Here is a 16,271-nt window from a genome sequence, read left to right on the forward strand (position 1 = left end):
ACACACAGAGGCTAGAAAAGTCTGGCCCATAATGTACAGTCAGCATTTTACTTATCTTTTCTGACACTTCCCTAGAGACAGTCCTAAAGTCTGGACTTGGACCACCCCTCTCCTAGCTCTAGCTTCTTGGTTCCTAGACTGCCATTCTGTTCTAGACATCACTAGGTACTGACAAGAATAGGTTCCTTGGTCTTGCTGCATGAGCTAATTAGCCTCCAGCCTTCACTGCCTACTCCAAATTTCTTATAGTAGTCCCATGGATTTGCCCTCTTACCAATCCTGTTAGCCAACAGCCACTGATGCCTGTTTATTCTGAATACCACCAAATAAGATGGGATACTTTTCCTATTTCTGTAGTACAATTTCTGCTAAAAATAGAGGTTAGGAATAAATGTAGTATCCTGTCATTCATCAGACAGCTTTAAATAGGACTTCCTAAAACCTGACTTAATAAGGTTTTAAGTTAACTAGTAATATAAGAAGTATCTAATCTATGGTTTGAACAGGGTGTAGACAGAGCATTATATTTGGAATCAGAAGACCTGGGTTCAACCCTGCCTGACTTGATAGCTGTGTGACAATGTGAAAGCTTCACAATTTCTTCATCTATGAAACAGATGATACAAGGGTTATGAGGAAAGTATTTTATAAATCTTAAGAACATCACATAAATTGATAGTAAAGCATAGATTCCTAATAAAATAGACAGTTATAAGAAAAAACACCCCAGAATAATCAAAATAACTTTATTTTTATATTGCTTGTCATCCTATCATCACCTTACTTTAGAAACATAATATACAAAAACTCAAAATTTAGAGACAGATGAAATCAGTAATAATTTCACTTTAAATATTTTCTTTAAAGCAATTTTTCTTAAGTATTGGACTTTCCTACAGCATTTAAATTTTAAATTTAGAACAGTGCCTTCCAGACTATTTCTCACAGTGTGAATTGAATATAAAGAATTTTCATGAAAAAACATCAGTGCTAGTGATACTTTGCTATCTAAAATATTAAATCTGCTCAGTTCTGGCTGATGTTTTTTTTGGTTTTTTGTTGGTTTTTTTTGGTTGTTTTTTTTTTTTAAGGCAACCAAGATGAAGTGACTTGCCCACGATCAAACAGCTAGTGAGGCCAGATTTGCACTTGGGTCTTCCTGAATAAAGGCTGGTGCTCAATCCACTGTGCTACCTAGCCACCTCTTTGGCTAGCTTCTTAAAAGTTGTACCCATAATTGTTTATAGAAAACCAGACCAGAATTTAAGACCTGAGCATTTCATCCAGGATCTAAGCAAAGCTAAATTAAAATGAAATCTCAGCCCAAATCAATTATTCTTTTTCATGTCCTCTCCTCCCCAAATTTTGCACAACCAGGATTCTTAACTTGGAATGACTGTGATGAATGGTGGGGCTGGCAGAGCACTATTGGGATTATAAATAGGACACTGTTTGTATTCACATGGCCATGTAGTCCAAGCATAGCGGAGAGCAGTCACTGTGTCATGACAGGAATCAACTTTAAGGGCTAGAGTATGGGAGGAGAAGTTGCCCATAGGGACTGGAATCCACTTACACTGATGGTCGTTGCAGCATAAGATCTGAAATAAGAACAGAACCAGTCAGATAATCAGATTTGGTCAGATCAGATAGGTTTCTAAAAATCCAAAGGACTAGGGCTGGTTGTCCACCAGGAGAGAAGAGTAACTCCTGGTCAAGAGCACATTTCTTATAATAACAAGGAATAGGAAACAAAAAGAGAAACATGTCTTTACAGTTAAAACAGCTAGAATATTCTATTTCTAGTGCATTGCACAGTACTTGCCATGTAGTCAGCGCTTTTTATTCATCCAAAATAATAGGCCACTATTGACTTAGCTAGCCCCAATGGGTAATATCTAGCAAAGCTTTCATATTCAAGGCCTCAGGAATCTCAGGCAGGTGCTAAGAATGTAATTTTGGAAGTGACTAGTATATAAATCAACCAAGAAGGGAAAAAGAAGTACATATATCACATAATAAAATTTATGGATAGCTTCTAATAACAGCAAACAATTGCAGGCTCTTGGCTGCTTCTTAAGCAACTAAAAAAGGAATAAGGAACATAGAACTGGAAAACAAGGAACCTTCTTTAAGTAGCAGACTCAAGTTCCCAAATAAGGAGACTAATAGCATTGACACATAATAAGCTAAAGAGAAGTCTTGACCAAAACCTGTGATTCCTAGTAAATGAGAGAATCTAAGATGAACAGTGACCACCTGGATATCATACCTAGGGCAAATGGCCTTCACAAATTGCAGTCTTATCACCAAAAATTTATTAAACATCACTATGTTGCAGGCTTGAGATACAAGGACAAAAATGATAGTCTGCCCTCAAAAAGGGCCGGCGTGGAGGGACCCAGAGAAGTTAAGTGATTTGCTCAAGATCAGACACTAGAGTTGGGATTTGAACCCAGAGCCTCTGATTCCAAATCCAACATATTCATCTTCCCTACTACCTCATCCAAAGTGCCCTACATGCCAGAATGAACACTTCCTTCTGTCAAATCCTCCATATTACCTAGGTTAGTTATGAATAAAAAAAATCTGACAAATTGGGAAAAAAACATTCCGTAGTTCAAAAGAAAAGTGGGTTTAGAGTCTGAACATACCTAGGTTCAGATCCTAATTGCTATTTACAGTATAGCCTTAGACAAATCACTTCATCTCTGGGTGTCTATTTTCTTCCAACTGTAAATGCTGTGACTAATTCCATACTAAGATATAGCCAACTAATAGTCAAAGCTTAATCCACACAAGGACATTTGCATTTTAAAAGAGGACCTGGTTAATACAAAACAATCACCAATGAAATTGTAAAGTACAAAGTTAATATTCCAAAGTCAGGTGACCTATACGGTAGCAAACCTCATTACAGTATCCCAGAGTAAGTATAACTACAGTTTAAATATAGCCCCATTTTCTATTGTTTCCCTCCAATAAGATTTGCCTTCAATTTGCTTACATGCTCAACTTGCTAATATTTGTTACGTGTGTTGTGCATTTCACTCCTTGTAATAGTCCTGACCCACAGAAATGTTACAGTTAAGTGTATAGGGCTCTGAGTTTAGGGACCCTTGGCAAGTTTGTCAAATCTCCATTTGTTTCACTATGTCTCACCTCATAGATCTTGTTATCCTGCTTCTGCACCTGGATTTTCTGGTGGTATTCAAGTTTGAGAAGCTCCTTGTCAGCTAAGAGTTCTATGTTTTCAGGCAGTGGACCCTGAAAAGGAAGCATCTTCTCTCCATAAGCTACAGCACGGGCCCCCAAATGCAATCTATAGGCTACAGTCTGTTTATCTCTAGGATGAATGCTACAAGAAAGAACATGGAAAGGAATACGGGTTTAAAGAGTTCAATAAGCTAAAAAAAAAAAAACATCTACAGCATTTTCCAAACAGAATATTTTTGGATCTGTTGGTCAGTCACCTGTAGCTCAAGACTGTCAAGCACAGTTATGGTGAGTGATATCCACAAGGTGTGTATCTTGGTGCCCTTTCTGTTTAAACTGGTGGATGGCACTGAACTGAGGAGGTGATAGAAAGATTTTATAATAAACCTAGGAGAGGCCTCAAGCTCCCTCTCACCAAGATGCTCCTTGGAGAGGTGCATTTCAGGTCAGGAATTAAAGTAGCAAAGAGAGTCCTAGTTTCAACAAAGAAGTTCATCTGGGTCAGCTGTGTCCCTAGGTGTTCCCCATCCCTAACCTAAAGCCATCTGGTTCCTGACTCATATTACATTACAGTTGCCCATTTCCCCCACAACAACCTCTTCCCTAAACAGCTCCTTTACTTTTTTCTCTCCTCAAAATGAACACTGATGGCCATGCCTCAAAACAAAATGCCCACACCTTGTTCAAGCCAAATCCAAAATTTGTACCTTCCAAAAGGAGAACCTCTGTCACAGAGGTCCATTGCCACAGCCATGAAGGTATTGGGCATCCTCACATTGGGGACATAGCCAAGATCAGCTGTTTGATGCCAACGGATTCTCGGAAATCCATAATCCTCATCTTTAGACATAGTTGTAGATAACTAAAAAAGAAAAACATTGTTCAGAGTAACATCCTAGGATTCCCAGACTGATAACCTTTTCCCCACTAGAAGAACTCTTGGGTGACCTATCGTTCAACAGTTATCACTGAGTTAAATACTTTGGAGAATGGTCCCTTCCATATGATTAAATGCCCAATGAAAGGTACAGATAGTGCTGTGAGTTTCAAAGAAAGCAGAGGTCACCAGATAGAGAGGACAGCGAAGGCAGAAGAATCACAAAATCAAAGAATTTTAGAGTTGCAAGGGTTTGAGGGGCTATCTTAATCCATCTCAGTAGACCAAAGAAAATTGTAGAGGAACTCATCACCTCCTTATTCTTGAGAGATAGAATTCTTCAATGTCCAAAGTCATTCTGCATGCTTTATTACACTGCTCACACATCTTGAGTTTACTGTGTAGTGAAAACCCAGATCTTTTTCAAACTACCATCTAACCATGGCTTTCCTATCTTATCATTGTGAATTTTACTTTTCAATACAAATGTAAAATTTTAACATGTATCCCTACAGAATTTTATCTTATTAGATTCAAACCAATGCTCTAAGCCTATCAAGACATTTTTTAATTTGATAAGCATGTCATCTATGCTTTTATCCAAACATTAAACAGAACAGGGCCAAGCAGAGATCCCTGGAATACACTGGAGACCGGCTAGGTTGTCTTTGAACCAGTCAATCTATACAAGCATTTATTAGATGCCTACTACGTGTCAGACATTGTACCAAGTACTGGAGATACAAAAGCAAAAATGAAATTATTCCTATCCTCAGGGAGCTTATATTCTAACAATTACTCTTTAAGTTGAGGCTTTAAACTGGAGTTCTGAATCCATCAAAATTTTATTGTCACCTAGTTACTTCCAACTATCTTTTGTCAAATACTCTGCTAAAATCTAGGTAAGCTATATATGTGACACGCTGTAACATAGATATGTGTGTTTATATACACACACAAGGAGCTTGTAGCAGGTACACAGATAAGTGAATATAAGGCAGTTATGGAATAAAGGGTGCTCATTAGGGTTGGGAAGAATCGGGTGAGAGGAGAGAGCATTTACCAACTGAAGTGATCAGAAAGGTCCTATGGAAGAAATGGCTCTCATCTTAGGAGTCAATCCCACAAAGCTTTCTGTAATCCCTCCAGGTAAGGCTTTCCCCTCTCAAGAAGTTACCATGTGTTTATCTGTCAGTGTCCATTGAACACCAGCCTTCTGACTGGGGGAAGTGGAGAAAATACTGTTACATCCATGGGAAGAGGAGCAATGCCATTCCATGAAGTACCAAACCTCTCCTAAGGAACCTGAAAAAAGTCATTCTTTCAAGTCTTCAGCCTGTTCTCCTGCCTTAGGAGAAGGGGACTAATGGCATTCCTTCATCTGGCAACCTAATTTGCTCACCTGAATTTCCTAATGGACTCCATTCTAAGACCAAACCCCTATGGATAATGAAAACCTGATTAAAATTATAAGCAAACTCCACACAGTCATACCCTTGTACACACACCCCTACTCTAAAGCTACCCATCTTTCCAATGTGCTCCCTGGAATACATGTCCCATACTTTTAAACTTTATTTTCATCTTAAATCTTTTCCTTTCCCATTCCAACTTCTGCCTGTCACTGAAACCCGGCTCTGTCTTGATGATACAACCTCTCTGGCCTCCGGTTTTCCAACACTGGCTGCACTTTCACAAGGGGAAGTTGGAATATTTCTTGCGCCCCATTGCTACCTCCAGGTTCTCCCTCTTACCACTTGCTCAGTAACCTCTCCTCTGAAGTTCATTCAGTTCATATCTACTGCCCAATCAAAATGTTGGTAGCTGTTAAATCAGCACATTGCCCCCTTTCCTCAGTGAGTTCAGTGCTTGATTCACAATCCTTCTCTCCTCAACTCTAGCCCTCATACTAGGGGATTTAAATATTAATGTTGATATGCCCTCAATCACCCCCTCTCATTTCCAGCTCTTTGACTTTGCTCATACTAATCACCCTCTTGCAATACTTTACTTCCCTTCTTCTATTATCATCTCTATGCCCATGATTCTCAGATCTACTTTTCCAGCCATGACCTGTCTCTTGACTTCCACACTCACTTCCCCAGCTGCCTTTTAGATATCTCAAACTGGATGTCCTGTAGACATCATAAACTCAACATGTCCACAACTAAATTCATTGTCTTTCCCTCAAATCCTTCTCCCCTCTTCATAACATCCTTATTGTTAAGGTTACCACCATCTCCCAGTCACTCAGGCTTACAAGGTAGTTGTCATCCTTGACTCCTTACTTTCACTCCCATCTATATCCAATCTGCTGCCAAATCCTGTTGATTTTACATGTCATGTACGCTCCTTTCTCTCATCTGACAATGCCAATACCCTCATTCAAGTCCTCACACCTGGACTATTGCAGTAGCCTGTTGGTTGGTCCCCCTGCTTCAAGTGGCTTTCCATTTCAGTCCCTTCCTCTACTCCACTGTCAAATTAATACTTCTAAAGTGCAGGTTTAATCAGTGTCACACACACATACACACAAATCTAGTGGCTCCCTGTCACCTCTAAGATAAAATACAACATTTTCTCTTTGGCATTTTAAAAGCATTTCACAACCTGGTCCCCTTCTACCTTTCCAGCCTTCTTACACCTTACTTCTCACCATGTACTCTGCAATCCAGTGACTCTGGCGTCCTTATAGTTCTTTGAACAAGATACTCCGTCTCCATTTTCTGGGCATTTTCACTGGCTTTCCCCCATTCCTGAAATACTCTTCCCTCTTCATTTCTGCTTCCTCATTTCCTTTGCTTACTTCATCTCATCCTGTAAAGAAGCCTTTCTTGATCCTCCTTTATTCTAGTGCCTTAATTCCAACTTATCTTGTATATATCTTGTCTCTACATAGTTATTTTCATGTTGTCTTCCCCAACAGACTGTGAACTCCTTGAAAGCAGAAACTTTCTTTGTATCCTGTGTGTAGTCATTCTTTAGTGCTTGCATCACTTTATTGGTGCCTCCAGTACCATCTTGTTGGTAAAATATTTTATACTTAAATTACAACATTACTTTATCAGTTTCAACCCCATTAGATAATCTCCCTGATTCATTAATCATAATGTTCTAATCAGTATTTGGTAGATAAAGTCATAATCAAGAACAGAACGTGCATTTCTTATCTCCCCAGTATCTGACCATATTGCCTCAATTCCATTTCTGCCTTTATCTTCCTATCTACAAAACAATATCATAAAAGGAATGTACAGGGTCAACCACTCTCCTCTTTTCTCTTAGTCTGCCCAGTAATCTGAAACCATCCCTGCAAATATGAGGCAAATCGGAGCTGTCTGCCACCCTCAGTCAGGAAGAAAATTGAGAGTTCCTAGAAAACCACTGAGGATCTCTATATTATATAAGAATAGAGATGATCCCATCTTTCTTACAGAAATTAATTAGATCACAAGTCAGCATGGTTATCAGTGTTGAGTTGTTTTGGTTTTTCCCCCACTACTGAAAAGTTATAAAAGTAAACTTTGAAAACCAGGAAATCCAAGTCTGAAGGGACTGTACATGCTGGATTGGAAATTCATAGCAAGGATTCAAGCTCTATGTCTTAACCATTCTATAAACCACAATAGAGAAAAGAAGAGCAGCTTTCTCAGGCCTTTTCATCCTCTAACCTAATTGGGACAAACACTGCTTTTGGTACCCTCCGAGCTACTCTGAGCACACTGATCTTCACTGCTTCAGGGCAAGCCCAGAGTAAGTAAATTTATACTGAGGAAATGTTTCCTTATTCCAAAAACATTCCACCTTTACTGTCACCCACACACCTAGACTATAATCATTCCTGCTAGTCATTTGGCCCTAGCCAAATGAGTGATCACAATTTTACTTGCAGAAAACAAGAGATGCTGTGTAATGAATTCCTACCCTTGATTCTCCATGATGTACCTTGATTACACTACTACAATCTAGCCACAAGGAGGCACCAGCACCTCTGCTTCTGGAGCCAAAAGGATATTTTCTCAAGCCTAGACATTAAAGGTCCTGCCAGTTCTATAAAGATCAGTTGAGGTATTGTTGCTTTCCATAATAAAAGTCCATCAAAGTGTACAAATGGCTACACATTTGGGAGAACCTACAGAAATAACAACTATATTTTGTCAGTATAAAAGCTTCCGCAATTCCTAAAGGTATGGGATTACCTACAAATTAAACCCTTAAACTTCCCTAAATCTTAAGAATTATATAAAAGCCAAGTTGGTGTCATGTGAGGGTGAAAACTGGAACATGGATGCAACTGCAGGAAGTGAATTATTAAAGAGAAAGGTAAGAATGGAACAGTGATAATTCCAAAAGATCAAAAATAAGAAGCAACAGGGACAGCCAAGCACAAACAAGTCAGTCATAAAGTAAAACCAGGAACTGGTTTTGTTTCAGATTTTTCCTCACCTGACACAGATTTATTGCAGGAAAGAGGACTAATATATGGGAAAATGATAAATAGCACATGCCATCAGATGGGAAGGAAGATCCCTATGCAGAATCTGAAAAATCAAAAATATTTATATGATATTCCAGAATATGGAACATAGAATAATGGGATTTTAATACCAGAAGAAATCTTGCTACCTAATACAAATTTTACAGATGAGCAACTTCTCAGCCACTTTAGTGCTGCCCTCACTAATGCCCTACATTAGCACTGTAGTATACGGACAGTTCTCGCTTTACAAAATCAGCATTATACAAATTCGACTTTACATAAAGAATTCTGAAAGAAATCCACATTCCAAAAAAAAAAAAAATGTTAACTTTAGCATACAGTACTATGTTCTCTCTCTGCTCTTGCCCCTTAGCTCACCACTCTAAGGCCTCCTCACCACCACCAAAATAAAAAAGTCTAAAAAAAAACCTATGTGAAGGTAAAAGAATCAACATGGGGAGAGACCACCAGCAGCAGCAGATTGGGAGTGTGGGGGTGGGGGTGTTGGCTTGAGATCTTCAGGGTTGAGAGAGGAGACCTTTGCTCCCCCACCACTGTCAGGCCCCCATATGTGCCTGCCTTGCTGCCTCCACATCGGTGGGCAAATTAGCATTACATAAAAATCTCTTTAAGTAGAGATCTGCAGAACACTGCAGAACTTACGTAAAGCAAGGGCAGTCTGTAGTAGAAAGAATACTAAATCTGGAATCTAAGGTCTTGAGTGCAAATCCCAGCTCTGCCACTTACTACTTATGTAAGATCTACCCTGCAAGTCCCTTGAAGTCTCTGAGCATGTTTCCTCATTTGTAAAATGAGGTGGGTGGACTATATCTCTAAGGTCCCTTTTAGCTCTAAATCCTAAATTGTCCTGCACACTATAACCAGCATAATTTTCCTTAAAAACTGCTTTTATCATATCACCCTGATGAAAAACATCTATGACTTTCTATTGACTATAAGAAAAAGTGAAAAATTTTTAACGTGGCATTCAAGGCCATCAACAATTTGACCTCTGCCTTTCCAGTCTCTCTTGATACTCCCTTCATTTTCAAGCCAAACTTGTTTATTTCTCTGTACCCAAAACATGCCTTATTCATTTCTACTTCTACACATTTGTCCATTTTGTTTTCCCAGTCTGGAATAGAAAACCAATTTACCTTGTCTCCATTTATCCGTTTTACACATCCTCTCTAAAGTCTAGTTCAAATTCAGTACTCCATGAAACATTCCCTAACCATTCTTGACTACCCTAAAAAGCCCTCCCTTTTTCTGAACTTCCATATCAATTATTGCCTGTAATATTTATTTGCACTTATATGCTACTACTGTACTATTACTTATAGTAATACATATTACTATAGTGTAGTAGCAAATATAAGCTCCCTAACATTAGTTACATTAGATACATTTTTATATCCCCTGTTCACTGCACAATAATGTTATAATATTCAAATTATATTATTACATTAAGCATTCAAATGAAGTAAAAAAAGGTTAAGTGACTTATCCAAGGAACCCTAACTATCATGGTTGAGCCAGGACTAGCAACTAACTTTCCTAAACTCCCAGGCCAGTGCTCTTTCCAAAAGACTATAGTATTGACATCCAGTTATGCTGTTACCTTGATTCAGATCCCAAGGATTCAAATCTCAATGTACATATATATGATTTGAGAGAAGTATGTGGATAAACCAAGTCTTAGCCAGGTGGTGCAGTGGATAAAGTGCTGGGGTTGGGGTCAGGAAGACTCATCTTCATGAGTTCAAATCTGGGCTCATACACTTAGTAGCTGTGTGACCCTGGACAAGTCACTTAACACTATTTGCATCAGTTGCTTCATCTGTAAAATGAGCTGTAGAAGGAAATGGAAAACCATTCCAGTATCTTTGCCAAGAAATCTCTAAATGAGGTCACAAAGAGTCAGACACAACTAAAACTCAACAACAACTAACTAAGTCTAACTACAACATCCAGAACTAGTGATAAGAGTTAGATTAATATTTTCAAAACTGTGAACAGAACTGTAGTCCAAGTCAAAATGAGTGTAAGGAAGGAATGGAAAACGAACATACAGGATATTTAAGTGGAAAGAGGATCTATAAAAAAAAAATCATTCTCCAAAAAAAGGATGCTGTGAAATAGAACAAAAGAGATTGGAAGATGGTGAGAAAAAATAACACTGTGGAATCCACTGGAATAAAGTCTAATTCAGACATTAATTCTAGTCTTTTTTTGCATGTTATGTCTAGTTACCACCACCTGGATATATGGGTTTCTCTGTTGAGATGCTTTTCCATCTCTATAAAATAATAAGACTAATTAGGTTGTAAGACAGTCGGCATGCACAGTTCCCAGCCAACAAGGACTAAGAAGAATGAACATCAAACTTTTTTTGATTGATAGTTCTGTTTTAACTTTGATAAAGGCAGAGAAGAAAGTGAGGAAAAGTGTTCAGGTTCCATCTGGCCCATTTGAAACTGAGGTGGGAGGTTTCAGATTCCTTGAAAATAAAAAGGATCTGAACTTGGAAAAAGGCTATAAAAAGGAAGTGATGAAAAAAGCTTGTATAACAATCAGATGTCCTCAATGAGAACATTCCAGCACACAGAAAATGGACACTGCAGGGTACTGAGTATACCCGACCTAGATTCTTCAAATTATTGAACAATTAAGACCTAAGATGTAAAACTGACCTTGGAGAAGAACTAGAAAATTTCATTCATGGTCCTAATGATCCTATAATTCTTTTGGGGGAAAATATGTTCAATGAAATTGAGACTACCCCAAAAAAATTCCCCTCAAGGAGATTAGAAATCAAACCAAGCAGGCATCGTCTGGCAAGGGAAATGATCCAGGCCCAAAACAGACTTCCCAAGGCAGCTATAAGCTCCCAAGTTTAGTTGTGAAGACTAGAGTCAAGAGTCCCACTATGTCAAATGCTGTTCACACTATAGAAAGGAAGGTAATTTAAATGTCCTACATGTTTTATCCCAAGTAGATTCCCTCAGATGCATAATCTTATATATTACTAAATAAGATATTTAAGTTATGCAGGAAAATTGAGTGCTGAAAACAGGTGGAAAAAGACAAAAAAAGCACTGCACATACAAAGTAAAACTGAGATACATGCAGAAAAGAACTTCTGGCAAAATACAACATCCATTCTTGTTTAAAAATGCTAGAAAAGCACAGAAATAAGTGGAGCTTTTGTTAAAAAGATAAGTAGTATCTAAAATCAAGAGCAAATTCTTTCTGCAAAGAGGATAAGCTAGAAGCCTTTCCAATAAGATCAAGGGTGAGGCAAGGATGTCTATCATCATCATTTCAATTCAATAGCCCAGCAATATAACTACTAAGTCTATACCCCTAAAGAGGGAAAACTATTTATATGTACAAAATATTTATAGCAGCTCTTTTAATAGTGTCAAAGAATTGTAAACTTAGGGAATGTCCATCAATTACGGAATTTCTGGCTGAACAAGTTATGGTAAGAATGGGAAGATCTTTCCCATCCATTAACAGGACCATGTCCCGTACTGGGTCACATGGAAGTCTGAGTCACATGCAGCCTGTGGTGGGAGGAGCTTGCTGAACACGTAGAACAGGAAGAGGCGGAGCTAGAGCAGAGCTGAGAGGAAGTTGGTCAGACTGGTCAGAACTGGAAAAGAGGGACAGCAGGCAGCAGCTAGCATGAGTGGGAGAGCTTGTTTGTGATTTGTTTAAGGGAGCAGGTCTGTGGGAAGCCGAGCATAGGGAAGGACGACTTGGGGATGGTTGTTGTGTATAGATGTCTTTGTGACTATGATGGATTTGGTTTTCTGGTACTGGGATTCAGCTTCCTGGTGTTTAAATAAATGTTTCAGCTCTGTCTTCCATTTGGAGAGTCTGCTATATTTAATGATTCAGAGTTCTCTTTCTTTTTCTTTCTTTTCATTGGATATGGCTAATGTAAAAATTAATTTTACATAACTATACAAATTTGTAATGGGAAAAAATTTTTAAATAAAGTTGAAAAACCATGAAAAAGAAGTAATCTAGTTATTTATCCTATTTTAGAAGCTGCTGCTCAAAGGGTATATGTTTAACAAGGGAGGAGAAACAACTTAATTAAATGAAAGTAAAAAAAGTGAAAATTAAAATATCAAGGAACATTAACTATGGGATAACCAAAAGCAAGAACTTTCTTGAGAAAAATTAGAAATATCTAGCAGTCAAGTATCTTCTTGTCAAGAAAAGTTTCACATACATATGTACATTCATATATGTGTATATATCTGTGTGTATACATATATATACATATACATAGATATATATAAAGACTGCCTAAAAATATAAGGATTTGAGTGAAAGAGGTATAGATGATCAGTGGAACTGATGTATTAAGGAAATAGGAAATTTTATTAAGAAAAATGAGGATAATTAATGTAGGTATAGAAGAGATAGGGTCATTCTGGTTTACAGTTACCATTTTCAAGATAACATTACTGAAATATGATTATAAAAATTAACAATGCAAAGGAAAAGGACTTACCAGTATCAGATCTCCTACACTACCATAACCATCAAAACAATCAGGTACCAAGTAAGAAGTAGAGCTTTTGATCAGTTGGAATAGATTAGGTACACAATATTCAGAAACAAGTAAGCTCAGTAGTCTAATATTTGATAAATTCAGAGCTCCAAGCTGTTCAACAAAAACTATTGAGAAAACTAGAAAGTAGTCTAACAGAAACTAGATGGAGAGCAACATTTAACACAGTGTACCAAGACAAGATCCAAACAGGTACATGATTTAAACATTAAGAATAATATTATAAACGATAGTAGCATGGAAGCAATTCTCTCTCAGATTTATGGAAAGGGGAAGAGCTCATGACCAAACAATAGAAAGAGAAGCTAGTCACAGAAGTAAAACGGACAGTTTTCATTACCTAAAACTAAAAAGTCTATACGCAACCAAAACAAATGCAACTAAAATTAGAAAACTGGGAAATTGGGGGTAAAGGAGGAGGTTGCAACAAGTTTATCTGCCTTATTTCTAAGGTGTATAGGGAACTGATTCCAATTTATAAGAAATAAGAGTCACACCCCAATTGATAAATGGTCAAAAGGATAGGAACAGGCAGTTTTCGGAGGAAGAAATCCAAACTCTCAATAGCTACATGAAAGATAAAATGCTCTAGATCGCTAATTAGAGAAATACAAATTAAATCAACTCTGAGGTATCATCTCACATCCATAACACTGGAAAAGTTGACATAAAAGGAAAATAATAAAGCCAAAAGAGGCTGTGGGTAAACAGGTACATTAGTGCATTGTTGGTGGAGCTGTGAACTAGTCACAGCTCATAACTTTGGAAAGCAATTTGGAACCATTAAATTACCTTCTGATCCACTGACACTGCTACTAGGTCTACATGGCAAAAGGAGCAAAAAAAGGAAAATGTACAAAATATTTATAGCAGCTCGTTTTGTAGTGACAAAGAACTGGAAGCTGAAGGGGTGCCCATCAAATGGGGAAATGAAATGAAATAACTCAGGTCTTCCTGAGTCCAGCCTCCGTGCTGCACAACCTAGTTACCTGAACATGTGATGGTATATTGAATATTATGTGACTGTAAGAAATGACAGATAAGTGTAACTGGGGAAAAATAAAATCTTAAATTTTAAAAAATACTTGAAAATATTAAATAAAAGGACTTTGATCAATGCAATGACCAACCATGATTCCAGGGACCCCTTTTTCCTTAATGACTTCAGTTTCATACTACTCACCTCCTGACTGAGGTGATAGATACAAGAAACAAATATACACTTTTTGGATATGGCCAATCTGGAAATTCATTTTACTTCATTATGCATATTTGTTACAAGGACTTGCTTTGTTTGTTCCATCCTCCCCCCTCCCCATATGGGTGAGGGGTGAAAGGGAAAGAAAATAAATACTTGCTAACTGAAAACAAAAGATCTGGTTCAAGCCACGCTGGCTGTGTGGTCCTGGACAAGTTATTGAACATATCAGTTCTCTAGGCAACTTATGAATACTAAAAGTTGCAGAAAAGCTACCAGCCTGCATTGGTAGGGTTTTCTTATCCAAGTGTTCTTTATATCAATAAAATCACAGGTCTCTCCCTATCTCTATTACCTATAATTCTAGAATACAGAAGAACAGTAAGAAAAAGAAAGAACAGAAACCTTGGACAAAACCATTCCTTTTTCCAAAAGTGAAATGGAAAATTTCTTTGCCACTGAAATTGTTCAAGCATAGAGATGGATAGTCATTTATCTAGCATGTTGCAGAAAAAAGTCTCATAATAAGTGGAAGGTTGTACTATTTGAGCTGTAAGATAACTCCCAATTCTAAATCTATAACTCAATTTCCTCATGTGTGAATTGGGAGAAACTAATCCTTGATCACTGTTTCCTGTACCATCTGATTAGAAAGACAAAGGAAAAATGGTCTATTGAGCTCTAAGAGACAGATCAATATAATGCATCACCACATAGGTGTCACTATAAATTCCTTTTCTTTCCTTCCTACCACATACTTGCACAAACCCAAAAGGGAAAAGTCGCTGTGTCTGCCCATGAGAACCATAGTGGAAAGCCTGGCGCCAGTCTTCAATAAGAGCAGGAAAGGTGCAGTTGTATAGATCAGTGTTATAGTATGCATTATTCTCTCCTGAAAATAATAACAAATGCAAAGAATGAGGGACAATCCAGTAACAATAGAGTTGAGAATTAACAGTAGCCTAAATACTTACCCTGGTACCATACCACTCCTTTTAATGTCATATTGAGTAGTGGATGAATCATTGAATTCCAAAGTATGGAGTGGTCAGAGGGGCCAGCATATGGACTAGGAAAAGGAATCCTGCAATAAATGAGATATAATGGGATCACCAGTCATTGCTTACGATGAGAGTCTCTCCAATTTTCATTTAGGTGCTATTTCCCATTTAAAAAAAAAAGTATTATTTCTCCCAAGGACTTCTAATACAAAGGGAAATTGAGCCACATTTTCATGTAAAAGGAAAATGAAAAATCTCTATCTTCTCAGGGAAAATATTTTTTCCCAGAACCCTAAAAAGGTTTTAAAATATTAGATCATATCATGTTATTTATAGTAGTGTGGGAGCAATTATAATCATCATAAAATTTGAAGAACGGAGATCTCTAGTTAACATGACATCTTGCTCTGGGTCACCACAGACACAAGTTGGGAGAGTATTTGTAAGCCCCTATTTCCCAGTCTAATGTTCCTCCCATACCCCAACCCAAACTTTCTGTTCCAGCCAAGCTAACAATCATTCTCTCACATCTAAGCCTTTGAACAAAATGTTTTTAATATACTAAATAATATTCCCAAACCCTACTAATCATACAATATCTTTACCATTCCTTTAAACAATCCAAGGTCCATCTCACTTCCAGTCTTCTCAAATTTTCTGATCCATTTCAATACTTACCAACACAATGTCTGAACTTACTGTCCCCTCAGTGTACTTCTGTATTTATACATATTTCTGTTGATTCCCCCAACAGACTCCAAGCTCATTAACAGCAAAGGCCATAAACATCCTAAGTGTCTAATAAACAACAAAACCGCCTTATACATGCATATGTAGCCTCATTGACTGACTACCTAAGGAAAACTATGATCTTCTTCCCTATGTGACTGGAGGGCATATTCTCTTCC

At 37.7% G+C, this 16,271-nt stretch overlaps 1 protein-coding gene across 1 annotated transcript in view; it reads right to left on the reverse strand.

Annotated features, from left to right (window-relative positions):
- Positions 1 to 730: 730 nt before the first annotated feature.
- SIAE (sialic acid acetylesterase) overlaps positions 731 to 16,271 on the reverse strand; it is a 43,519-nt gene continuing 27,978 nt past the window's right edge. The window contains exons 6-10 of the mRNA XM_072611424.1: positions 15,337 to 15,446; positions 15,121 to 15,254; positions 3,924 to 4,078; positions 3,163 to 3,358; positions 731 to 1,601 (exon numbers count right to left, since the gene is read on the reverse strand). Coding sequence (XP_072467525.1) covers positions 1,383 to 1,601; positions 3,163 to 3,358; positions 3,924 to 4,078; positions 15,121 to 15,254; positions 15,337 to 15,446 — 814 coding nt within the window. The 3' untranslated portion in view covers positions 731 to 1,382. The remainder of the gene's footprint in view (positions 1,602 to 3,162; positions 3,359 to 3,923; positions 4,079 to 15,120; positions 15,255 to 15,336; positions 15,447 to 16,271) is intronic.

This window comes from Notamacropus eugenii, chromosome 5 (genome assembly GCF_028372415.1).
Source record: "Notamacropus eugenii isolate mMacEug1 chromosome 5, mMacEug1.pri_v2, whole genome shotgun sequence".
Lineage (NCBI taxonomy): Eukaryota > Metazoa > Chordata > Mammalia > Diprotodontia > Macropodidae > Notamacropus > Notamacropus eugenii.